We start from the raw sequence: 27323 nt of genomic DNA on the forward strand, positions 1-27323 counted from the left end.
TGGTTTCCTTGTACTTCATGTTTAATGCATAACTTCCTGAACTTTTTAGTTGATGACTTTAATCGCTGCAGCCCATTGTTGCTGTTCCCTCCTTCATATGTGCTGATTCATTCAACAAGTTCCTGCCTTTCTGTACGGGCTTTGCTGCTGGGTGTATGATATGGATGGTTATAGCAGAGGTCCTCCCTGATGGGTTCAAGGTAATATTCCTGAGCTCATGCATGTGTACATCTGAGTCCTGTACTTAAGGGCTTCGTTTGGGCAGTAAGCTTGCAAAGACTACAGTTCATTCTACATTACCCCTTACACTTCCGAAAAGATTTAACTGGAAGCTGTTTTGGTGGTTCATATGTAGTCAACTAATAAGCAATTGGTTGGTTTATATGAAACCAGGAACACATTACTGAAACTGATCACTGTTTCATAACTTTTGGACTCCAATTATGTCAAATTGTGAAGCAATTATAGAACTTAGGAACGTTGTTTTGTTTCTGTTTTCAAAATTCAATGAATGAAATTCAAGGTATGTCCTAGATGTTGTGGAATAAGGGTCTTTTTATATGACTATACCTGGCACACATGAAGGTAGACCAACCATTTTCGTAAACAATCTAAAAATTAAAAAAAATAAAATAAAAATTTAATGAGTCCTGCATGTTCCCGTTAACCAGTTTTTATTCTCTCTAAAGGTTTGAGAACCCAGAGGTATTTTTTTTGACTATTTGAAACAAGCCTGATGCTCCAGAAAAGTGGACAGATTGGATGGATATATATGGGGAAGAGATACTTTGGTCGGCAGGTTAAAAAAGTTGGGTCATAATGACTCTTGGATGGGAGTAGGGGGCAATTCAGTAACTTCATTCAATAGGGGGAAGTATTAATGCCCTCTCTACGGCAGATGACTCCAGACCTATATATATGTATGTATATGTTTTTTCCTCCTCTTTGATGGTATATCTTGCATGTTAATCATATTTTAAATAAAGCCATTGGTAAGTTTCCTTACTTTCTATTTAATAGTTATCTTGATTTCCTCCTTTTAGTTTTCTTTTGTGAACTATAGCGCATCTTGTACCCCACAAGTTATTGAGGTTTTCTTATTAAAACCTGGGGATTTACTTATGAAATTTAGGACGGCGAAATGATTATAGAAATTATGAAGTTGTTATTAATGCTATGAAACTAGTAAAACTGTATCATCACAACTAATTGTGTGCTTGCTTGACTTAAGGAATTTACTTATTTGTTGTTAGATACCTTATTATTAAGTAAGAAGTTAGCTTATTATCATGTCAATTGCCGTTAATATTTTTTTCAAACAAATAGCAACCTCAAAACAAATATCAACTGAATCCTTTTTCTGGGACCATGAACTTATACCTAAGCACCTATCTTAATTTTGCTGACTGAACCATTGCATGAGGAATAATGTCATGCAAGTTTCCTCTACTTTTCTTTCCTGTTTAAATTTTTTTTTTCTTTATTTCTCCCCAGGAAGCTTCTCCTTCCCAAGTTGCTTCAGCAGCTACCCTTTCTGTTGCATTTATGGAAACTCTTAGCACTGTACTCGAGAATTTTAGCCATGGCTACAGGTTGGTTTTCTTTCTTAATTCCTGTTCATTTTTGTAGTATAAATGTCCACAAGGAACAGGGGGAGTCATATGTTCAAATTAGGTTTGTGACACAAGAAGATCTAGTTGCTTATATGGTAACCTTACAAGCGACACCATAATGAACGGATATATAGTGGTGTCGCAGGTTCTTACGTGACCTATATTGGGTTTATCTGCATCTTTAATAACTTGGAACTTTTGATTTGGTCTGCGCTGCAGCTCGGAGGATGCTTCTGGCTTCATTGTTTCACTACTTTTTGGTCTTGGGCCGTTGCTTGGTGGTGTCATTCTTGTTACTTTTGCTCTTGCCTTTAGTCTACAACATGCTCTCCTCATGGGTGTGGCTTCTGGAATTGCCTTTGTGCTTGCTGCATGGAGACCACTACAGCTACTTGTCTCCTTGAAAATGGGTTTCCTTCCCTTACTATCGCTGCTTGTGATGGGTTCTTCACTTTTCCACATATCAACTTCCGGCATCTTGAAGCTTGCAAGCCACAAAAGAACTTCAGTGGACAACTTGTCAACTGCATCAGGGTTCTCTATAAGTGCCCTGACCCTACAGTCATTCTTGGCATGTGGGGCTGTTGCCTTGCATGCTTTGACAGAGGGGCTTGCACTTGGAGTGGCTGCACCGAAAGCTTATGGGCTTGGCCGGCACATGGTCCTTCCGGTCTCTTTGCATGGGCTACCTCGGGGTGCTGCTGTTGCTAGCTGCATCTTTGGGGCTACTGATAGCTGGCGAGCCGCTCTAGCAGCTGCTGCCCTGACTGGCTTTGCAGGGCCAGTGTCTGCAATCGGAGCTATACTTGCGGGTATTGACTACAGCGGGCTTGATTATTGGATGGTCTTTGCATGTGGAGTATTAATCCCAAGTTTTGGAAGCATTTTGCGGCGCACAGTCAGGTTGAATCGTCGAAAGAGCAGTTTTGGGCTAATAATAGGCTTGGTTCTTGCTAGTTTGTGTCTAATGTTCACTCGATTGGTTTGCATACATACCCCTTACTGTAACTCTGCCCCGGAGGCTGTCAAATAGAAATAAGGATTCCCAGGAAACAAAGCAAAATGAAGTTGTGAAGTTCAAAAAAGAATAGTACATGAGAGATAGGTTTTACAATTGTAGTAGCTCTCTTTTATTTGTTTTCTTCTTCCCTGTCGATGTGTAGATCCAATTGAATTGACATATTGTTACAGGAGGAAAAACAAATGTCAGCGCCGATACAATTAATTGGGGTGTATATTTGCTAAGCTCACATTGCCTAATGCGAATATGTGAGTTCACCTTTACCCCTCCATTAAGCAGGGGGAGGCTAAGGATAATAATTATTATTGAGGGGGGGCAAAAGGGTTAAGGGGAAAGTTTTCTTTCACTCATGGTAATCCATCAACGATTAATTATCTGTCCATTTACGCTGGGTGTCCCCGAAATGTCATTCAATGTTCTCAGACACTCATCTAGAAGGTAAGTGTGTCAATTTGGGTCCGTAACTGAAACAATCCTATCTACCAAAAAAAAAATTAAAAAAAAATTGAAACAATACTGGAATCTACCTATAAAAAAAAAATAAAAATAAAATCTAGAATTGATTTGCGAAAACCTAGAACCAGCCTGTACAGTTACTAAAAGGGATGGTTATGGGACGGGTTTCGCCACGGATCCAGGACTGAAAGCTAGACTAGATTCGAAATTGTTTGAACCTGTTTAACATGCTTAAATTATTTATGGGAAAACCTAGCAACACCCCATGCCTAGACATAGGGTGCTGTAAAATGACCACCCTTCCCCTGGTTGGATGCCCATGCCTACGATTTATTGGTCCTAGTGCTGATGCAGTGACCACGTAGCTTGACAACAATCTCCCTCCCACTACTTATTTGAGTTCAGATCTGCTACCCACATGGAGATGGGTGGGGACAGATCTGAACCATCCATGGGGGTATGGGACCCACCTCTAGGGTGTGGGACCCATGCCCCATTGAGGGGTCAGATCTGTCCCCACCCGTCCCCAAGTGGGTAGCTGATCCGGATTCTACTTATTTAGGGTTATAGTCAATAAAAAATAATTATGACATAAAAATTAGGACTGAGTTTTCCTCCACCCACAGTGAATCAGATCCCATTCACTGAGGGGCGGGAGAGAGCTGGAATGGGTTTCGAAAGGGTATTTTGGAACATACCAAAACCCTAGAAGGAGTTTGTGGAACCAAGGATGGTGGGTGAACCATCTTCTGTGTGGAGGAAAATTTTGTCATAAAAATTATTAAAAGGAAAAAATAAAGGTTATCATTTTTGTTGTTAATTGTTATTACTAAATACTAATGAGATAATCACATATTTGAGTGTTTGTATGCTTTAGAATTGATGTTTGAACATATAGTACACCTTATTTATGTACTTGGGAAGTTTTTAATAGCAATAGGTGAAGGGATTCCTCCTTTACTGTAGCCTGTGGCTGTGGGTGAAAAACTCGGTCCGGTTAGGTAATGTCACGAATCACGACCCTTGTTCCGCGTGGAGCGCCAGAAACAATGCTCAAATGCAACGAAGCTTGGCTGCTGACGTGACGGTGAGCGTCAGCCCCATCAGTAATACTGATTCCTGCCGACGCGTAAACTCATCCTTACGTGCATCATCACTCGTCACGGCTCTTGCCATCGTCAACTCGACGATTCTAAGTTCTAACCACCTCAGGTCCCCAATTCCCAAATCCAAACTCCAATAGACATAAACATAGCCAACTACTTCTCTGGCCATTTCTCGGTGTCATACTCTCATCTGAAGTGAATCCGCTGACAACTGACGAGAAGAAGAAGAAGAAGAAGAAGTAGAAGTGAGAGTCTAGAGGAGAGGCCATGAAAATCCATCACATTCCTTGCCTTGGAGACAATTACGCATACCTGTAACTCTATTATCTCTATAGTTTATCCCTTCACTCTACTCTAATTATAATCGTCAGCACAATTCGCCAATTTGGATCCATCCCCCTTTATTTTGGGCTTAATTATGTATGTTATGCTATTTCCCTAATTCACAGTTCCGGTTCTTCCACTCGCAGAATTATCGATGAGTCTTCCAAAGAAGCTGCTGCTGTCGATCCTGTCGAGCCAGAGAAGGTTCTTCAAGCAGTCAATGAGAATGGGGTTGATCTGAAGCTTGTTCTCACCACTCACCATCACTGGTGTGCTATTTGCTATAATCTTATTCAAATTTTGCCACATTTATTGATTTTTTTTTCTTTTTCTTTTCTTCTCTTTGTTGTCGTTGTTGTTGTTTTGTGCATGGAGAAAAAAAGAGGATGTCGCAGAAGTGCAGAAGTGCAGAAGTGCAGAAGTGATGGAAAATAAAATTAGAACAAACCTAAAATGGAAACTACAAGCAACAATATCTTTTGTAACCAATTCTAAAGCATTCTAATTCTAATAATTATAATTTGCTTAATATTTCAACCAAATTACTTGGGTTTGAATTGGAGATTGCGATAGCGCTAAAGAATCTATTTGAAAATTTTAATTGCCAAGCAAAGCCAAAGCCCTAAGGTTTTCATTTTCCCTTTTTAAGTAAGTGCTTCATCCCTTGATTCCCCTTTACTTATAAGCAGAAGGGGCGTAATTTTTTGGATGACTTGGTCAGGCTGTTTTATCGCTTGCAGGTCAAAAGTCATATGGGACGACTTGATTGGTTGAGCTAAATAATCTCTTGTTTAGGTTTGTTTCCCCGAAATTGCTAACTTCACAAAAATGTGAGTCACACTGCTAATCAGTTGCCGAGGGGAAATTTTATTTTTATTTTTTATTTCCTATCCCTATATTTTACAAGGTTCCCAATGCCAAAAGGTCTTCTATGACATGTTTGTATTGGAAACATGAGCATTGTCCCTCACAATTTATGTGAGGTAAGCAAAGTCCTTGTTTGCTTTCTCTATATTCGGGTTGGTAGAACACTTTTGGCATTTTGGGTTTTAATATTTTTTGTCGTTTGATTGGTGTTTGGACTTTAGAATGGTGTTGTTTTGATTAGTTTTGGGTTGTCTATTTAATAAGAAACTGTGTAAGTTTTCTTTTAACTTATTGGAAAAGTTTCTACATGTCAACTTGAGTCTAGTGCTATTTGAATCATAACAGCTGCAAGATTTTGATGTTGTTTGAAAGTGTATTTGGTTAAATTTCTAATTAGACCATGATCTTGGAAAAATACTTTATTTGGAAGGTTATTGCCAAATTACTAGCATTTTATCAGTTTGCGATAGGATTTGTCTTAATAGTCATGGTTTAGTTTGGAGTTGAAAAGTCTATCTATTGATCCAGATGATGGAATATTTTGCTTTTACTTTGGGAAATGTCTATTTCAAAGTTTGATTGGTTGTTAACCATGTATAATTGATTTTCTGTGACTCTTTTTGCAAGTCTCTACTGTTTTCACTGAAAAATCTAACCCTAGTTCCATACGTCCATTTAGACCATAATTTTCAATGTTTTACATAAAACCTAATGTATAATTAGTCCCACCCCTCCCCTATATACATGATATCTATGATATAAGATAAGATATATGGATGTAATTCAGTATTATAGACTAAGTGAACAGTGCCTAATGGGTTATTTCATCAGCTATGAGTGTGGAATAAGTGGAATTTGAAGAGGCAGCATGTGGATCAAGGTGTGATGAAGTGGTGGCATAGTGGTTAGGGCCTGGTATGGAATTCGTGAAACCCCGGGTCCCCACTTTGCTACACCTTGATTTGTAGGCGCCTTCCCTAAATTTGGTGCATCCCATGAATGTTAAGCAATATTTTAAGAGGGTGAGGTATGGTATTGATAAAAGCCACCTCGAACTAGCCGTGTTTCCATCCCTGCTGTTAAATTATTGTGTGCTTTTGGCATGTGAGTACATGATTGAGTTTGGTGCAGACTTCAGAAAATGGAGCATTCCTGTTGAGGTCAATGCTAAAATATTGTGCAATTTAGAACCAATGAGTGCACAAGTAACTAAAATAAAGCTGTTAAAGTGAGTCAAGGGAACCTAAGGAGGCCCAATTGATAGGAAGATGATCAAGAGACTGAAGAGAGTTGATTGAGATGTCCCATTCATGGACCAAAAAGTCTCTAAGATGGTAGCATTCAGGATAATATACTGCATGGGTGATGGTCAGCAGCTCTATAATCTGAGTTTGGTTATTAAATGTATGAGATATTATTTAAAAGTATACTTTAATGAAGGTATGACCCAGGAAAGATTGGAATAGCAGAGGAAGTGCAATATGGCTTAGATGATTGAAACAATGTAGAAACAAGGAAACCAGTCCCTGGGTGAGCAAGTAGAAAGAATAGAAAAGAAAAGAGAGAAGGAGAGAAGAGAGGAGCACGATGTAGAAAGAGGGGAACCCTAGAGCTCACAGTAGGATTCAGAATAACTTATCATGAGCCTAGGTCCACATACATATATCTTAATAAATGTAAAATTACAAATAAGGACAGTCTAATCTAATTACTACTAAACCCATTCAACAATAAGGACATGACATAAAACCCAATACTACATCCCCCTCAAGTGGGAGCTTATATATCTCCCATGCCCAGCTTGAAACAACCATTAAGAAATGCATGCCTAAACCATGGCTTAGTAAACATATACTAAGTTGATTGCCAGAGTCAACAACCGGAGTAGAAATCAGTTTCTACATAACACATTGCTCACAAAATGACTGTCGACTTCCATGTGTTTGGTCCGCTCATGGAAAACCGGATTACTAGAATATAAATAACAACTTTATTATCACAATATATCTCCATAGGTTTAGTGACTGAAAAACCCAGCTCCTGAATAAGAGATTTCAGCCACATTTGTTCGGCTGTCATATGTGCCATAGCCCTATACTCAGCCTTTGCACTCGACTAAACCACTGTATTCTGCTTCTTATTCCTCCAGGTAACATGATTGCCACCAACAAACGTACAATATCCAGTAGTAGATCTGCAATCACCATCAGCACCAACCCAATTAGCATCATTGTAACCCACAATATCAATATGACCATGACACAAATAAATAAGACCTTTCCCGGGTGCACTTTAAGATATCTTAAAATGCAACATGCGACATCATAGTGAGCCTACGTATGTTTTTTCATAAACTGACTAATAACTCCAATAACAAATGAAATATCTTGTCGAGTAATAGTCAAATAAATAATTTTTCCATCCATCTGCCTTATGCAAAAACTATTTGTCATCACACGCCCCAAGTTTCATATGAGGATCCATAGGATTATCAATAGGCTTAGAGCCCAACATGCTAGTCACAAATAGAAGATCAAGAACATACTTCCTTTGAGACAAACTGACATCCTTTTTACATCAAACAACCTCACTTCCCAAAAAATATCTAAGCATCCCTAAATCCTTTATCTAAAAATGTTGATGTAAATATGCCTTAGTATCTTCAATTCCAAAAGAGTCATTACCAAAGATAATAATATTATTAACATACATAAAAAGAATAACGATCTTGGAACCATGACGACGAACAAATACAGAATGACCATAGAAGCATTGTGGGAACCCCCAACCATCAATAACCTTACTAAATTTATCAAACCAAGCACGAGGAGATTGTTTCACCCTATAAATAGCCTAGTGAAGACGGCAAACCTTTGTTGCATTTTCCCCCTGAGCAACATACCCAGGTGGTTGCTCCATATAAATCTCCTCCTCAAGATCACTATAGAGAAAGCATTCTTTATATCAACCTGAAACAGAGGCCATTTTAGATTAACCATCAAGGATACAAGCACACAAAGTTAAGACGAGCCATTGGCGAAAAGGTCTCAAAGTAGTCAACTCTATATGTATGAGTGTAACCATTGTCAACCAAGCAAGCTTTCAACGGCTCAATAGATCCATTGGGGAGATATTTGACAGTGTACACCCAACGACACCTCACAAGCTCCTTTCCTGGGGGCAAGTCAGTTAGAGACCTAGTCTAATGAGTCAACAAGGCATCCATTTCTTCATCCATAACACTCTTCTAACCAGGATGCGACAATGTTTCCTGGTACTTGTTAGGCACAGAAATTGTAGACAAGAACAAGGCAAAGTTGTGAAGTAAAGAAGGAAGGTGGGAGACAGTAACAAACTTAGAATAGGATAAACAATATTATACTTTTGAGTACAAGTTTGAATACCATTACGAAGAGCAACTGACAAGTCAGTGGAGGAAGAAGAATCCCCAGGCAAGGAGTCTGATGAAGTAGAGGGCGGTAACGAAGGATCAGTTGGAACCGTTAAAGCCGGCTTGGGACGACGTATATACATTTGCAATGGCACTGGTGAGGAAGTAGTAGATGAGTCGGTAAGAGGGATAACAACAGGAATTGGTGGAGGACTAAAAATGTCTGTATCCATCCTATGACTCATCAGAAAAATACGGGGTGGTTTCAAAGAAGGTAATATTAGCACAAACTGTTGATGTGTAGTAGGATCATAATACAGATAACCTTTTTTAGTTTGGGTATAACCAAGGAACACATTGTGTAGTGTTCACGTGATACTGTTCACGTGATACTGTTCACGTGAATAGTGACGTGAACAGTGATTTTAGGATTATAATCTCCTAGCTCTTATTTGAGTTATGAGTCCTAGTTGTTAGTCCTAGTTTTACTTTGAATTGTTAGTCTTAGTTTTATTGTTATTGTAACTTGGAATCTTATCATGATTAGGAATTCCTAATCTGAATAGGAGTTCCCCTTTCCATTGTAATTTCAGATTATAAATACAACCCTTATGAGGGAGATAGTATCTGTCTCTTCTCCTTCTCTCCATCTCTTCTTCTTCTTCTGTTTTTTTCTCATTCTCGATTCTGGTGTTTTAGCTTTATACTCTGTTACATGGTATCAGAGCACAACCATTAGGTTGTTGTCTCCTGCGATTCTGGTTTGAGAGTCTTCTTCAAGTTTTAAATTTCTTCTAAGGGTGCAGCACCCTTTGCTGCATATATGGATTAAGCCCTAGATAAAGTTTTCAATTGAAAACTAAGGGTTTATTGCTACTTACCTGAAGGATCTTATCGATTGGAGAATTTAAAGTTGAAACTGCTCAATTATGAAGATCGACTGCAGATTCAACAGTTCTATTTGCAAGTTTCTCTCTTCTATCCCCTGTGGTTCTCTATTAAGGGCTTATTATCTGATAATTGTGTCTCCAATTGATCCAATTCCAGTTCTCTTCTTCAGGTACAACAGTCGATTATTCTTCTGTTATTTGGTTGAGTATGGGTTTCTTCAAAACCTAAATCTGCCGATTGTCTTGTTGGTTTTACTGGGGTTTTTTAATCATACCCTTACCTTACTATTGCTATCGGTTGGCCTTTCTACTACTGTTTTAGGTTTTCAAATCCCAATTTTGTTGTTCCTGCTACTGCTATCAAGTGTGATATTTTTGCTGCTACTATTTTGGGTCTTGTGTTACCCTAATCTGATTCTATTACTACTACTATTTCTGCAATATGGCTGATCCTAAACTACCATTGGACAATGTCCAAGTTCAAATCACTACTATCAAGCTCTCCGGAGTCTCCAATTATCTCTTATGGGCCCAGGCTGTGCATGCATATATTCATGCCAAAGGAAAAATAAAATATATCACTGATGATCCTCCTACTGCTGATCCAAAGGATCCTGCTTCAATTTCAGCTCATGATCAGTGGATGCGTGAGAACTCTATTATAGAAATATGACTATGGAATAGTGTTGAGCCTGCTATTGCATCCAATGTAATGTTTCATACCCTTGCCAAGGATGTCTGGAATGATTTACGTGAAAGTTTTTCTCAAGAAAGGAATATTTCCCGGATGTATGATCTCTATGAGAAGATTTTCACTTTCCAACAAGGGGATAAAACTTTAGGTGAATACTTTGCCAGCTATAAGGGTATGATTGAAGAACTTCAGATTCATCAGCCCCTCACTACCAACTTGGATCAGTTAAAACAACAGCGGGCTGAATTTCATGTTGCTAAATTTCTAGCTAGATTACATACTGATTATCAATCAGTGAAAGGTCAACTACTTACAGGGGAGAAAGTTCCCTCACTTAATGAAGTATTTTCACGTATCAATCGACAGGCAAACCCATCTAAATCTGATACTGCTCCCAAAGAGAGTTTTGCTTTTGTTGCTAATCATGGTCGTGGACGGGGCCATGGCACTGGCACTGGTGGAAGTGGTACTAGTTCCCAGTCTTTTGATAAATCTTCCCGCAATGCACATATTGTGGGAAATCAAATCATATTGTAGATACTTGTTGGGCTAAACATGGTAAGCTCGACTTGGCATATGAATTGGCCAATACAACCATGACTGACAACCATCTAGAAAAATCTACCAGTGATATGAACCAGAGTTCCACATCAAGTACTCCATCCACTGTGTCCCGTGATGATTACAATCAGCTAGTCAAACGCCTCCAACAACTTGAAGCTATATCTGCCTCTTCCTCTATAGCTACTCTTGCCTATAACGGTAATACTGTATTTTTCCCTTCTTCTACTTCATGGCTTATCGATTCAGGTGCTTCATGTCACATGACTGGTAAGTCAAATTTATTTTCTTCCATTAATTCTGTTCAAACCTCTTCCAATGTTATTCTTGCTGATGGATCCTCTACTAAGATAACTGGTCATGGTACTGTTTCTCCAACATCATCCATGACTTTCTCTCCTGTTCTTCATGTTCCTAAATTACCCTTAAATCTTGTTTCTGTTAGTCAACTTACTAAATCCCTTAACTGCTCTGTAACCTTTTATCCTTCTTATTGTGTTTTTCAGGACCTTCAGACAAGGAAGAAGATTGGTGGAGGGCTTGAGCACGATGAACTATATTATCTGGATGGCACTGGACCTTCCACTGCTGCTACATCTACTACCATACCATCTCCCATGCAATGGCATCTACGACTTGGTCACCCATCCTTACCTAAACTTCAATTAATGGTTCCTATTTGCAAGACCACATCTCATCTTGAATGTGAGGCTTGTGAACTAGGCAAACATCATCGTTCTTCTTTTCCTGCCCGTTCTTTACCTAGAAGTTCTTCATTGTTCTCTTTAGTTCATTCTGATATTTGGGGTCCGTGTCGAGTTCGTAATAGGCTAGGGTTTTCTTATTTTGTTAGTTTTGTGGACGATTATTCTCACTCCACTTGGGTTTATTTGTTACAAGACCGGACTCAGTTTCTTACTGTATTTCAAAATTTTTATCAAGAAATAAAAACTCAATTTGCCACATCCATTTAAATTTTTCGTTTAGATAATGCCTTGGATTACACTCAGTTTGCTATTTCTGATTTTTGTCTTACTCACGGTATTATTCACCAAACTAGCTGGTACACTCCACAACAAAATGGGGTGGCCGAATGCAAAAATTGACACTTACTCGAAGTTGCTTGTTCAATTATGATCCACATGAATGTTCCCAAACGTTTTTGGTGTGATGCTGTTCTCACAGCCTGTTATCTTATTAATCGTATGCCGTCTTCTGTTTTACAAAGTAAAATTCCTTTTTCTATTCTTCATCCTGATCGTCCACTGTTTTCCTCTCTACCACGTGTTTTTGGTTGTGTGTGTTTTGTTCACGTTCTCCATCCCACCATTGATAAACTCTCACCTCGGTCTGTTAAATGTCTTTTTCTTGGTTATTCTCGTACTCAAAAAGGGTATAAATGTTTTGATCCTATTTCCAACAAACAATTTATTAATGCCGATGTCACATTCTTTGAAAATACACCTTATTTTTCCTCTTCTCTTGTACCATCTATAGTGAGCAGTGAAGATCCTTTAGGTCCACCCATACCTGTTCCTATACTGTTCCTTCACCAATTCAGGTCTATCATTGTTGTCGGCGTTGACCACCGACATTACCTGCTCCCACGGCTCCGCCACTGTATCCCTCTCTAATCCATTACCCACTCCTACTACGGACCACTGTTCCTCTGTTCGGTACTACCTAGTGATACTGGCGGATGCCGCTCAACTTGACACTCAATCGACTTCGATCTTGAAGGCTCCATCGACTTACCCATTGTTGTTCGTAAAGGTACTCGCTCTTGTACTCACAAACCTGTTTATCCTATTGAGCACTATGTAACCATTTCTCATCTTCCTTCTCACTATCACCCCTTTGCTTCCGCATTATCTACTAACTTTATCCCTCGTACCCACCATGAGGCATTCTCTCACCCTAGTTGGAAATCCGCCATGGACACCGAGATGGACGCATTATGACTCTGGTTTCGTTACTTGCTAGGAAAGATCTTGTTAAGTGTCAGTGGGTTTATACTATCAAGTACAATCCCGATGGTTTTGTTGAACGACTGAAGGCCCTCCTGGTTGTAAAAGGCTATATTCAAACCTATGGTGTGGATTATTTTGAAACTTTTTCTCCAATTGCTCGTCTGAACTCTGTTCGGATCCTTATTTCCTTGGCTGTTAATTTTGATTGGCCATTATATCAAATGGATATAAAAAATGCTTTTCTCTATGGTGATCTTCACGAGGAGGTCTATATGGAGCGGCCTCCAGGGTACGTTGCTCAGGGGGAGTCTTTTGCCAAAGTTTGCAAACTTCGCAAGGCAATTTATGGTTTGAAACAATCTCCAAGAGCATGGTTTGATAAGTTCAGCTGCATTGTTACTAAGGTCGGGTTCTCGCAGTGTTACTCTGACCATTCTGTCTTTGTTCGCCATCAAAATTCTAAAGTGGTGGTGATGGTCTTCTATGTGGATGACATTATTATATCTGGTAATGATGCTTTTGGTATTGCCCAAGTTAAAGCATATCTTCATCAACATTTTCAGATGAAGGACTTGGGTGTTCTCAAGTATTTTCTTGGTATTGAGGTTTTGCGAAGCAAGACCGGTATTAGCTTGTCTCGGAGGAAATATGTTGGACCTTCGATCGACATTGGAATGCTTGCTTCCAAACCCGCAAATACTCCCATGGATCCTCATCAGAAACTTGGATCCGTTGAGGGTGAGGATTTTTCAGATGTTCATCAATATAGAAGATTAGTTGGCAAACTTATTTATCTTACAGTTACTCGCCCGGATATATCCTTTGTTGTTGGGGTTATTAGTCAATTTATACAGTGTCCAAAGTATTCATTGGGATGCTGCTTGTCGTGTGTTGCGCTATCTGAAGAGTGCTCCTGGTAAAGGTCTTATTTATCGACCTAATCGGAATGCTAATTTGGTTGGGTTCTCTGATGCTGATTGGGCTGGTGCTGATGGTGATAGACGGTCTACTTCTGGTTATTGTACCTTTGTGGGTGGAAACTTGGTCACTTGGAAAAGCAAGAAACAAACCACCGTTGCTTGATCCAGCACTGAAGCCGAATATCGAGCGATGACACATACTACAGCTGAGTTGATGTGGGTCAAATCCTTACTCCAGGAATTAGGGTTTCCCATCAACCAGCCTATGTAAATGTTTTGTGATAATCAAGCCGCTATCTATATTGCAAGTAATCCTGTTTTTCATGAGAGGACAAAGCACATTGAGGTTGATTGTCACTTTGTTCGTGATGCTAGTATGAAGAAGTTAGTCGTTACTCCTTTTGTTTCTACTACCAATCAACTTGGTGAGATGTTTACAAAGGCACTATTTGGACCTGCTTTTCGTCAAAGTTGTTCCAAGCTGGATCTAGGTGATTTGTATGCTCCAGCTTGAGGGGGAGTGTTGAAGTAGTGTTCACGTGACACTGTTCACATGAACAGTGATGTGAACAGTGATTTTAGGATTATAATCTCCTAGCTCTAATTTGAGTTATGAGTCCTAGTTGTTAGTCCTAGTTTTACTTTGAATTGTTAGTCTTAGTTTTATTGTTATTGTAACTTGGAATCCTATCATGATTAGGAATTCCTAATCTGAATAGGAGTTCCCCTTTCCATTGTAATTTCAAATTATAAATACAACCCTTATGAGGGAGACAGTATCTGTCTCTTCTCCTTCTCTCCATCTCTTCAGCTTCTTCTCTTTCTTTCTCATTCTCGATTCTGGTGTTTTAGCTTTATACTCTGTTACAGGTAGCACACAAAAACAATTTGTCAAGATGAAGGTGTAGAATATGAACAAAACATGTACATCTGAACACCTGTGGTGGTAATTCAAACAGAGATGAATAGGGAAAAACCACAGAAAAAGGGAAATGATTTTCAAGCACAGCAGATTACATACAATTTATCAAATAACAAGCAGTTAGAACAACATCACCCTAGGAAAACTTCAGAACATGCATGTGAAGCATTACAGAGCGAGCAACTTTCAATAAGGGCCGGTTTTTCTTGTCAACAACACCATTCTAATAGGGAGTATAGGCACAACTGGTTTGATGTACCATGCCATGATTAGAACAAAAATCAGAGGTTTCAAATTGGTTATACTCTGAAGCATTATCAGAATGAAATTTTTTTATTGACACACCAAACTGAATCTTTATTTCGTTATAAAACTGCTTGAAACTAGACAATAATTCAGATTGATCCTTTTTTTTTTAATGAATCAGATTGATCCTTTAACAGATATAACTACGTCATTCGAGAATGATCGTCTACAAAGGTAATAAAATATGAAAAACCAAACTGACTCTGGTTTGATGTACCATGCCATGATTAGAACAAAAATCAGAGGTTTCATATTGGTTATACTCTGAAGCATTATCAGAATGAAAAATTTTGATTGACACACCAAACTGAATCCTTATTTCGTTATAAAACTGCTTGAAAGTAGACAATAATTCAGATTGATCCTTTTTTTTATAATGAATCAGATTGATCCTTTAACAGATATAACTACGTCATTCGAGAATGATCGTCTACAAAGGTAATAAAATATGAAAAACCAAATTGACTCTTGACACGATAAGGACCCCAAACAGGTAAATCATTTAATAGATATAACCAGGTCATTCGAGAATGATCGTCTACCAAGATAATAAAATATGAAAAGCCAAAGCGACTCTTGACACGACAAGGACCCCAAACATCAAAATGAACTAAAGAAACAAAGAAGAATTCCGAGAAGCATCATGAGAGAAGGGAACGAGGTATGACGAGGCTTTCCAAGCTCACACGCCTAACATTCAAGTCGAGAAATAATCTTGCAACTGGGAACTATATGTTGGAGCCTGGAAAGAGAAATATTTCCCAACCGGTAATACCATGAAGAGGGGAGGACACACTAGAAGTACCAAAAACGATAGTAGGAGCGACACCATCGAAGTAATACAAGTCATCCTTCTCACGTCCTCCACCCATCATTTTCCTTGTCTTAAGATCCTGAAAAACACGAGTAGGATAATAGGTAATAGAACAATTCAATGACTTAGTAAGTTTTTTTTTTTTGATGGAATGACTTAGTAAGTTGACTGACAAAGATAAGATTTAAAGGTAGATTGAGAACATGAAGAACAAAATTTAACATAGCCAGAGAAGGCAAGGAAACATAACCAGATGCAGACACCTGAGTAGTGGAGCCATCAGAAAGTATGACTCTAGAGGGGTGACTGATGTTTTGAAAAGAGGAGTGTACATGGAACTTACCAATCATAGGGAAGGTGGCACCGGAGTCAATGACCCATGGTGTAGAAGACGAGGAAGCAAGAAATGTACCACTACCTGAGTGAGCAATTGTAGCACTGGATATAGGTGCAGATGTCTCAATTTGCTGAATACGTTTAATGCCTAACTCAAGCTCGAACCAGGGAAACCAGCGGGAGATCGATTGCAGCAGGATCAATAAAATAAAAGAACAAGCTAAATAACTGAAACTGATTTTTTTTTATTGCTATGTTCTGTTACATATGAGGAAGAACATAAGGATAAGAAGAAGAAGAAAGGGATATAGAAGGGGGGATAGGATCAGCTATCTCAGCCCATCATCCTCTCATCCAGGGCTTCTCACCGAAGGTATCTCACTGTTCCCGCATCTCACAGCTTCATCAATAGCTCTTTTCTCTTCAATCTCTGTCTCTTTTCTGTTCAGTCGCATGCTTATTTATAATTTCCCAATTACAAAGCAACCCAATCCTAATCTAAGTAAGAAACTAATTTTAAAAAACCTATAAAATAGAAACTAAACTCTAACTAGGATTCCTAACAGAACTAGGATTCCCAATTAGGATTAGAACTCAAATAGGAAACTATGGAAGTGTCTAATAATAAAAAGAAAATAAAAAATCAACTCCCTAAGCCAGCAGTCCATGTCAGCCCCCAAATCTTTGTTCACGTGAATAGTGTCGTGTGAACAGTAACTTTTTTTTTTTTGGGGTCTTCTTCATGCTTCGATCTACATCAACATTCAAGTAATTGATTTAGTTCCTCTAGCAATGAAGAGACAAACTGACTACCTCGAGATGTAGAAGCATGATTGGCGTTGGAAGATGAAACTATTGTAGAACTCTGATCAATGGACATCTGCTGAGCCCACTTGGGTTTACCATGCTTCTCCCAAATGTATCAATAGTACCAGTAATTTTTCCATAGTAAGTACATTGACGTACGCCTTGGTCAGGTTGCTGTCTTCTGCCTATACCACCACTATGACCTGAGCTTCCCTTTGAATCTCGACCTCTGTCAGGAAAATCAGCACCACAACCACGGCCATCACTACTTGAAACAAAGGCTGAATTATCCTAAGAAGAGGATGGTTCAGATTTGGCAAGGGAGGGAGAGACAATGCATTGAATCCGACAAAATGCTTCATTCATAGAAGGTATCTTCTCACCTGTAAGAATATGGCTTTTGACTGGCTGCAGGTTAGTATCTAACCCAGATAAAAATTTCACAAGAAGAAACTCTGCATGTTGAGATCTTATGACTTCGAGGTCAATAGACAAAGGCTGGTAGACATTAAGCTCCTTCCACATGTCCTTGAGTGCAATATAATAATCATCCTCGCACCAAAAAATATATATATATAATAATCACCCACTGATTTACCATTCTGTTAAAAGGAGAAAAACATACTCCTTAGAATTTGGAGTTGAAGGACCATTAATTAAACAGTCCATCTTACGCTTGGCATTGATATTCATTTTTACTACTTGTGCCCCAAGTAAATTGGAGGCACCACTAAGCTTGATAGATGTAATTTGGACATGACAGAGTCCACCGGAGGTCTTGAAGAGCAAGGAGAAAGAAGAGAAGAGAAAATAGGGAAGAAGAAGAGAGAGCATGATGGAGAAAAGAAGGGAACCCTAGAGCTCTCGGTAGGATTCAGAATAACCTACTGTGAGCCTAGATCCACATACGTATATCTTAATAAATGTAAAATTACAAATAAGGACAGTCTAATCTAATTACAACTAAACCCATTTGGGGAAGCGCCTCTTGGTGTAATGGTGGCTGCCAATGCAATAGAGCGCTGGCCTAAGTTCAAGGAAAGGTCGCATGTTTGACTCTCCTCCCCATCGGATGTGTACATCTTGTTATTCCAACCCCCGTCCCCACCCCCCCCCCCCCCCCCCAAAAAAAAAAAAAACTGGCCACCCTTCTGATGCAGATCAGGTCCTACGATTGGGCATTAAATTGGGCTCAATTCTGGCCCTTATTCTGAGCCATCAAATTAACCTGTACCTGGCCTATAATTTGGGTCATATTCCATCATCAATTTTGTCCATAGAAGAGATTGAGATTGCTGATTTAAGGGAGGATTATTTCCCAGATTTATTAGCTACTGATTTGTAGGGGATTTAACAGATCTCGTGGGAACCTAGTAGGACAGCTATCAACCAGCATGGAGGAGATAATGATCAGATCGTGTGGACCCCATGGCCACCTCGCATGAAGGAGATAATTGAGGATTTCAGCCAGGCTGTTGCGTGGGTACTAGTAAATCTCTGTGGGGTCCTCTCCAATTCCTATAGTGTGGCAGTGTGGCAGTGCTAGGTGGAGATGTTGACACCTGGCAGCTGCCGCATCCAACGGTCCGAGCTCATTGATATGGACGGTTGGATGTGGCAGCTGCCAGGTGTCGACATCTCCACCTAGGACTGCCGCACTGCCACACTTTAAGGAATTGGAGAGAATAATTTTCCAGCCCATGACAGCTTAGGTGGAGAAGATTTTAGAGGATTATGACGCCTTGCAATGAGTCCTATATTTTAGGGAAGTTTTGTTCCTTGAGTGGGGGATTTTATTAGTTAAAGATTAGTTTCCATTTTATAGGTTTTATGAATTAGTAGTTTCCTTTTTGTTTTCTAGGATTCTTTAGTTTCTTAATTAGATTTGGATTGGGTTGCTTTGTAATTGGTTTGTTAATGAGTGTATGTGGCTGAGCAGAAAAGGAGATGAGATTGAAGAAAAGAAAGAGAGCTATGGTTGAAGCTGTGAGATGCGGCAATGGTGACAGACTGTGGGTGAGAGGCCCTGGGTGAGAGACCCTGGACTGACAGAGTCCCCTATCCCCCGTCCATATCCCTTTCTTCTTCTTTCGTATGTAAACAGAAAAAAGAAATTAAAAAAATTTTAGTTATTCATTTTTGTCCCTTCTTATTGTATTGATCCAGCTGCAAGCAATCTCCCATTGGTTTTTCCTGGTTCGAGGTCGAGCTTGCATTACCTTCCTTGAGTTGGGACGCCTACCCCTAGTGGCCTATGGGCCCTCGATAGGAGATGACCAAAAAAAAACCATTCAATAATAAGGACATAACATAAAACCCCACTATACACTGTTTAACAATGATGATTGTTGATATTTCATTTTTGTTTTACTGTACTATTTTCCCTACTAGAGATTCTTTCCAGGTTTGTATCTTTCAATATTTTTCATTTATCTTTTAGTCAATCTGGTAATTTCTTTTCTAGGATCATTTAGTAAGTTATTTCCCCCCCCCCCCTTATGCTTGGAAAACAATCCATGGTTTTGTGTCATCTAATTATCAGTTTAGTGTATAGATTTGCTGGTTACAAAACATTTTTCTGTGTATCAATTTAAATCTTGGTTCTCAATTGTGCTCTGTAGAGTCGGCAATTAGATTTAGAAGTCTTTGATTTTTTAAAAAGTTCCCATGCATAGTAGAATGCAAAAACTTTGTCTCATACTGCTGGTCATAATTTAAAATGTTTTCATTTTATCATTCATTAATTTTAGGGGGGAAAAAAAGAAAAAGGAAATTTGCTTTAAAACTTTATTATTATAACAGCTTGTTAGTAAATAAATTTTAATGCTAAATGAACTTGTTGGGTTTCTCTTACCCTTTTTATTGGTGGGAGGGGTTAAATTTCTTCTGGCATGTGGCTTAGGTCTATGAATCTAATATTTTAAGTTGCTTTTATTCATGGAATCTTTGCTTCTCAAAAGTTTGGTGGTTTGGGCTCTGATTAATCTGACTTATTAATGACCACCATTGCTTTTTTTTTCCCCCCCCATGCTACTATCTTGGTATCTATATAAGGGATCATGCTGGTGGAAATGCGAAAATGAAGCTGTTGGTGCCTGGAATCAAGGTTTATGGTGGTTCAATAGACAATGTCGAGGGGTGTACTGATAAACTGGAAAATGGTGATAAGCTGACACTAGGAGCTGATGTCAATATTTTGTCACTCCATACACCTTGGTATGTTTTCCATATTTCCATCCAACTGTATCACATGCCATGATGCCAATCATATGCCCTCTATCTTCACTCTTAGATTTGTTTTTTTGAAAAAATTTTCCAATTAGGAAACTGCTGCATAAAAAATTTGCCTTTTTATATTCACATGGCAGAGTGGAGCATTCCCCCCCCCCCTCCACCTCTCCCCCCTTTCTCAGTTTTGTGGGCGGAGCATTTCCCATATATATAGCTTGAGGCAGCCTACTTGGCACCCAAGTGTTTATGGGTAACCAATGGTTATATGGCCATTGTAACCATTCTATACAGTGGATTCTCAGGATTTGCCACGTCTAATTTTATACCCCAACTCAAGCATATAGTGACCACATATTTGACTTCCCTCTTGTATTTTCTTCTGTATAAATATTAACTTTTAGATGTCAAACACATCCAAAAAATATATTTTTATTTTGGATATATACATCCTCATCCATATCTGACCCAAATAGGGTTGGACCTGGATGAGAAACCGATTAGTATTCTTCATCCTGAAAACTTTTGTAATATGATTTGCACATTTAAGCCTCGGCTTTTCTACAACTGTGTTCAAATAAAGTCCAAAACACACAACCTGAATTTCAAGTAGATCAGTTTTCAAATCCAAACCCAATGAAATGTATTCATATTGATTGATTTAGTATGAATTCGTTTTCTCCCTTTTCTTTCAGGATGGGATTAATTATGTTTCTGGTCTATCCGAAATGCGTTGGATGATTATTTTATTGTTGTGTTGTGCTTAAATTTTAACATCGATATATGGGAAGCCAAATAATTTTCTCATATGAAATCCAGAAGGATTCTTGAGTTTATTTTCGCATAGTGAACAAACAGTCAGCCCTTGAGTTCCTTGCCCTTAGCTCTCCAAAAATATGATTCTATTGTCATTTATTGTGCACTTTTCTCAAACTGTAATCTTTATTTTATTCTTCTACTATTAGTCTAAGTTTTTCTTTATTCTGGCATGTTTTCATCAGCCACACGAAAGGTCATATAAGTTATTACGTGACAAGCAAAGAAGAGGATCCAGCTGTGTTTACTGGGGACACGTTGGTGAGTAGAACAAAGTTCCTTAGTATTATTTTCATTTAATCTGATCAGTGAGTGAAACCTAGGGTACAGACCATAGTAACATACAAACAATAAATATGGCCTTTGAAGATTAGTTATCTATGCGACACACATCTGTGGCAGCAGGAACCATCATATGATAGTCCCCTCTCACGTGATCTTTATGCTAAACATGATGTGGTAGTTGATCAAAACCTTTAAATCTTTTCATCCTTTCTGTTTGGTCAATAAATTATGGTACTTCCTGAAACAGTTCGGATTTAGTATCATTTTCTGGTCAACTTTGGCAAGATCTTCTGGATGAGACTTATTAAACGGTGGCTCCTGTGATTGATATGATATTATGTCTACCTGATTGTGGGTCATTACTTAATAAAGTGCTATTTCCCTGTCTTGGAGAGTGATGTTATTGTGCCTGTGATTTCCATGGCCTGAAAATTCGTAATGGTCCCAGCAGAGTTGGCTACTTTTTTTTTGTTTTTGGAGGGGGAGGGGGAGAAGGATGTTTAGAGAATGATTTTGGCTACTATTTTTTTTATTTGTGTAGTTTGTTGCTGGTTGTGGGAGATTTTTTGAAGGCACTGCAGAACAAATGTATCAGTCGCTTGTGTCACATTGGGTTCCTTACCAAAGCCAACTCGGGTTTATTGTGGCCATGAGGTACATTTTCTTTAGCATTCGGTGATCTCTTTGTAAAATTTAATTAACAGACCACTTCATTTTCTTTTCATTTTTCATTTTAAGAGAAAGAAGACCATTTCATTTCTTATCCTATGCCATATTAAGTCATCTCTGTTAGAATAATTCATTGTGCTTTTTGTTCTATGCGGTACAATTGATATTTTTGTGCCCACACAAACTAGAGTCTGTGGAGGCCCGAGGCATATAGATCTATGGGAAACAGAGTGAAGAAGGATCCCCCTCGGGTGCCAATGATCCAGCCAAGGGAAGGATGAGAGACCATCTCCAATCTGAGAGTGGATAACCTGAAGCACCAAGTGGCGGGAAGCGAGGATCTTGCGCCAAACCCAAGAAGAATCTCGACGAGGACATAGCGGTCCAAATGGAGTCCTGGTGAAGGAGGCTCGAATAAATCCAATCCAACCCATATGCTCTTTTTTTGTAACAATTTTCCAGATTAGCTTGATGATACCAGCAACGTTCACTTCTTTGATTCTTGAATACCCAAACCACCTTCCTTCTTGGGGAGGCACACAAAGAGCCCTAACTAAGAAGATGAAGAAATCTTATAGTTTTAGTACTCTTCCAAAGAAATGAAGCCAAGAGAGATTCCAAGGATTTTATAGTGGCTTGAGGGAGACCATAGATGCGCAGACCAAGAGATATAGGATGACTCCAAAACTGATTTGATGAGAACCAACCTGCTCGCATAAGATAGAAGCTTGCCTTTCCACAATCAAGCCTTTTCCGAATGAGCTCCAACATCGGGTGCAATGATGGGTCGAGAGTCTAGCAGGATCAAAGGAAGCTCCTAAGTATTTGACAGAAGAAGCCTTTCTTGGAAACCTGATTTCTCTAAGAAAGCAGCTTTGTCCCAATCATCAAGAATACCTCAAGCAAAGAACAAGCAGAGACTTAGCCCGGGTTGATGCGAAGGCTCGATAGCTCATGAAATTGCTTGAAGACAGAGTAAAGTAGATTCAAGCGAGACAATAGAAGCCTTAGAAAAAATAATCAAGTCATCGCCAAAAGCTAAGTGAGTTAACTTTAGGTATTACCAGGTTCTAGGTTTCGGTTTCGAGCTTGGTCGACCAAGCTTGAAAACCGAAATATTTCTCCAAACTTTAAAATTTTAGTCGAAGCTTAGAAGGTTTCGGTGGATGGTTTCGATGTCCGAATGACTAAATTAGGTCCCGAAACTAATAGAAAACCCTATTTTAGGCCCTCTAAATATAGTGAAACACACACTCAAAATGGTAGTTTGACTTTGGATCCTAGGTTGGTTGTTGCAGATTCTATCACCATGTTCTGTAAAATGCCCAATATCTACATGTTGGGGAAAGTTCAGTGAAATTCAGTTGATAATCCAAGTTGTTGAAAGTTATACCTCTCTTGTACTCCATGTTTTGATTTTTCTTTTCCTTTCTTCTCCCAGAGATCCTCTTAACCTTGCAAATTAGTATATGCAGTTCTTGTACCCAAAATCCTTAATGTGACACTGACTAGGGCAGCATGCACAGGCCAGTTATGCAGCCATATTTCATTGTTGGCCTTCTCAAGTTCATCCCCTTTAGAGGTGAAACTTGAAAGTATCTTCCAAGAAGGCAAAAGTAGAAGAGAAGGCCAGAAAGCCAGGAACCCGGAAACCACTCTTTCTCCAGCATCACCGTCAAGAGTCGCTTGCATTATCAGCTCTACACTTTGACAAAATACCAAATTAAAGGTCACAGAACATTGATTGTTGTTACAGGGAACCATCAACTATGAGCCCCAAAAATAATAGCAACATCTCTGACAAAATACCAAAGTAAAGGTCACAGAACATGGATTGTTGTTACAGCGAACCATCAACTATGAGCCCCCAAAACAATAGCAACAACACTGACGAAATTCCCCTTTCCCATTCTGTTTCATGTGAAAGCACAGCCGGACTATCTTACCTTTTCTTTTCTCTGACTCATCAGGAATCCAATTATGCATGATACAGGAACTAGGAAAAACAACAACAATAAAAATTAAGTTTCAGAAATTGAGAAAACACAGCACTCCAACTCAGAGTCAAGTGTCCGGAGTTCCTGGCGTCACATTCTGCGTTTCATTGTTCATAAAAGGGTGGACCATGCTGAGAAAGACTAAACCCCAAGCTATCTATGAAACTCAAACATGAAGCTGTTATGTGCCTACACAAGTGGTTCATGCTTATGTGGAATGGTTATTTGTGCTTTGTATTATGTAATTGTGATTAACGTATGTGTGAGTGGTTAATTATGAATAGTTTATTAATTATGGGAAGTGAGTAGTTATTAGTAGTGGGTAAGTGTTGTAATGGAGAAGTTATAGGAGTTATTCTAAGTGGGAGGGAGTTAGTGTAACTACTTGTAATCTATTAAATAGGGATGATCCGAGATGGAGGATAGACTTTTGAATCCTAATTAACTTCTCTATTGAGTAAGAGGATCGATGACCTCCTAATCACTCCAGGACATCAGGCTTCGTCTGTAAAACCAAAACACCTATTTTCTCTCCTATCTCTTCTATCTTTCCCTCATTTTCTCCTTTTTCCTATTTTATCTCCACCCCTATCCGTGCACGTATCAGAAGCCTTACTGCAAAAGTGCAAAGGTTCCCTATCATTGAGAATCCCTCTTTGCGAGTTCACAACTTGCAACTGAGGTACTAAGTGTGCCCTCTGCTGTCACTATGAAGTATGCCTTGCTGGCACCAAGAATATCAAGAGTCTACCATACAGTCATAAACCCCAAACTGGGCAGCCTCAGATTATCCACTAGAGAGTCCCTCTCAGAATCTTATGGTAAGCTAGCTCTGCCAGGAAGGTTAATGTAGGGCATGCTGGCAAGTACTGAAGCATTGCATTACAGACATTATCCATGAACAAGAGAGAGTAACCTCAACTCATTATACTTGGTGATTATTATTATGTTATAATATAAATTAAAATAGGAGGGCAATTTGGAAAGCAAAGTTGGACAAAGAAATGAAATTGCTTCTTATGTGAAGGTATAGACTGCATGATGTTGAACTTGTTTACCCTAAACATATATAACATGAAGAAAACTTTTCCAAGGTTAGTCCCAGTCTGTAGTACTTTGAAAACAACAATTGTGGTTTTCTTTAGCTATTCCAATGTTTGTTATTTGATTAATTGATTTTGTGCAGTAAGAATGTAAGATAATGTGCTACTTGTTTCTTTTCAGTACACAGTGAAAAATCTGCAGTTTGCCTTGGCGGTTGAACCAGGCAATGCAAGGACAGCGCAGAAGCTATTATGGGCTCAGCATCAGCAAAAGGAAAATCTCCCACTATCCCTTCAACAATTGAGGAAGAGTTGGAGACCAACCCTTTATGCGTGTTGATCTGCCGGAGCTGCAGGTACTTTCCAAAAATTGCCTTTTTTTCTCCCCAATGCACACAGATACGCAGTCATCCTAGCCAAAGAAATTGGATTTGGACTTCTGATGAAGCTTTATTATTGTGGCATGCTTAATTTTTTAAAGGCTAATTTTCCTTAATGGTCATCCTGGCATGGGCATCCTTTGTGAGCCACATGCAGGACTGACCTCTGTAAACAAACCATTGGGAGGATAGTTGACCCCATGGGATTAGCCACATGTAAAATTTGGAGTCCCCTCTTAACTATATGACCCACCATTTCTAAGCTTTGAGGATTGGATTTAAATGGTCAAAACCTTTTGAGCAATAGTTGGGTTTCAATCATTTTTTATTTTTTTTTTTGGGGTAGAAAAGAAGGCTATTCATTCATGCGCGCCCAACACCAAACAAAAGAAAACAAAATACATAATACAAATAGAGAGCATGATAAGCATAAGGGCCAAGGCTGCAATTTTCTAGATAGATGGTGATGTGGATTGCAAGCCCCCAAAATTTGAGCACCAATTGAGCTAACACATGGCAGATATTAGGGCCATTAAGAGAAGCTTCTATTTATTAACTGGACCATGCAATGAACATTTACCCATTTTTTCGACCAGGGAGATGATTGCGTTCATATAGAAGAGTTCTCTGTTTCATGGTGACAATACTTGTCCGACCTTTTGATCTCTCGTCTTCTTTGTCCTTCTCCAAATTTTGTAAAGAACTGTGCGTGCTGTACATTCTAATGGACGACCAATTTATTGTGGTTGTGTATGTTTTTTTGTTTTACATGCCTGCTTACCTGCTGAGAGCCTGAGATTACAAAGAACATGATGTAATATTATTTTTATTTTGCAGACTAGTGTTGGTTGTCACTCTCCTGTTGAAACAATGCAAGAAATAAGGCGTCGCAAAGACCATTGGAGGGGCTGATAAGGAAAGGTCATCTACCATCAATATCTCACTTTGTTCTGTAACCGCTGTGTTGTGTGCCCTAGTTTGCACGAGAAAAGTGGTGTGTGTGTGTGTGTGTGTGTGTGAGAGAGAGAGAGAGAGAGAGAGAGTATCCTGTTTGAGTTTTATACGTTTCCAAGAATGAATAACCAGTGTAAAACCAATGGTGATCTAAGCCATAAATATGCTACTTGTAGTAGAAGCGAAGTATAAAAACTAATATGATCCTCTTGGTAGGTTGTCGATTGTCATAGTGGCTGAAGGTGGGGTTCTAGGCCAATGTGGAATTCCGGGATATGGAAAACTAGAATGTGTCCGACAAAAGACTATGTGAATTAGTCTTGTGCATAAGGTTTTTGTTTAAATTGACTCTGGTTGCAGTTTGTGGACTTATGGTGGTCGATTTTGGGGCTAATGCTTCCAATCTGGAAAAACTGAAAAAGCCGACATGGTTAAACATGTGTTTGTGTGTGCTAACAAATTTTGTTCCAGCTTTGAGTAGGGTTGGCAAGTTGACCCATTTTCCAGATTCGGGTTGAACAATGCTGTTTGGTATTTAGCAAGAGTTGGATACGTTTTAATTGAATCTCAAGGCGGATGAAATGGAGTTAGGACTTAGAAGAGCCAAATCAAGTCTGGAGGTTGAACAGGTAGATCAACAGGACGGTAACTTGGATCCAAGGATTTTAAACTTCGAATTAGGTCGACTTCAGATTGGAATCAGTCCTAAAAATCCTAGAATTGGCCCCCTCAGATCTGTAAACCCAAAAATCCGGTCCCAAAAAGAAACTATGCTCTTTGTCAATATGACCAGCTCAGATATCCAGGAAATGTGGAAGGAGCTGAAGATTCTGGAAAGCCAGTTTAGACTCCGTGAATTGCTTGATCCAACCACTTGGATGGAAGCTTTACATATAGGTATGGCTTCCTCCAGGCCTGGTTAATGGAGCACAAGAGGGTAGCCTATCGAGTTT

General features: G+C 39.1%; 1 protein-coding gene, 1 long non-coding RNA gene and 1 pseudogene across 2 annotated transcripts; all 3 read left to right on the top strand.

Annotated features, from left to right (window-relative positions):
• Positions 1 to 62: 62 nt before the first annotated feature.
• Positions 63 to 2863, top strand: LOC122671953 (putative zinc transporter At3g08650; the record flags this gene model as incomplete). The annotated part of the gene is made up of 3 exons (XM_043869485.1): positions 63 to 200; positions 1495 to 1592; positions 1833 to 2863. Coding segments are annotated over 3 exons (1050 nt in total), but the record flags the coding sequence as incomplete, so codon positions are not given.
• Positions 2864 to 4392: 1529 nt separating this feature from the next.
• LOC122659160 lies at positions 4393 to 26600 on the top strand (annotated as a pseudogene).
• On the top strand, positions 20481 to 20991 carry LOC122659176. The gene is made up of 2 exons (XR_006332515.1): positions 20481 to 20835; positions 20892 to 20991. It is a non-coding gene; the product is annotated as an uncharacterized LOC122659176 (long non-coding RNA).
• Positions 26601 to 27323: the final 723 nt, after the last annotated feature.

The sequence above is a fragment of the Telopea speciosissima genome, chromosome 1, assembly GCF_018873765.1.
Source record: "Telopea speciosissima isolate NSW1024214 ecotype Mountain lineage chromosome 1, Tspe_v1, whole genome shotgun sequence".
Classification (NCBI taxonomy): domain Eukaryota; kingdom Viridiplantae; phylum Streptophyta; class Magnoliopsida; order Proteales; family Proteaceae; genus Telopea; species Telopea speciosissima.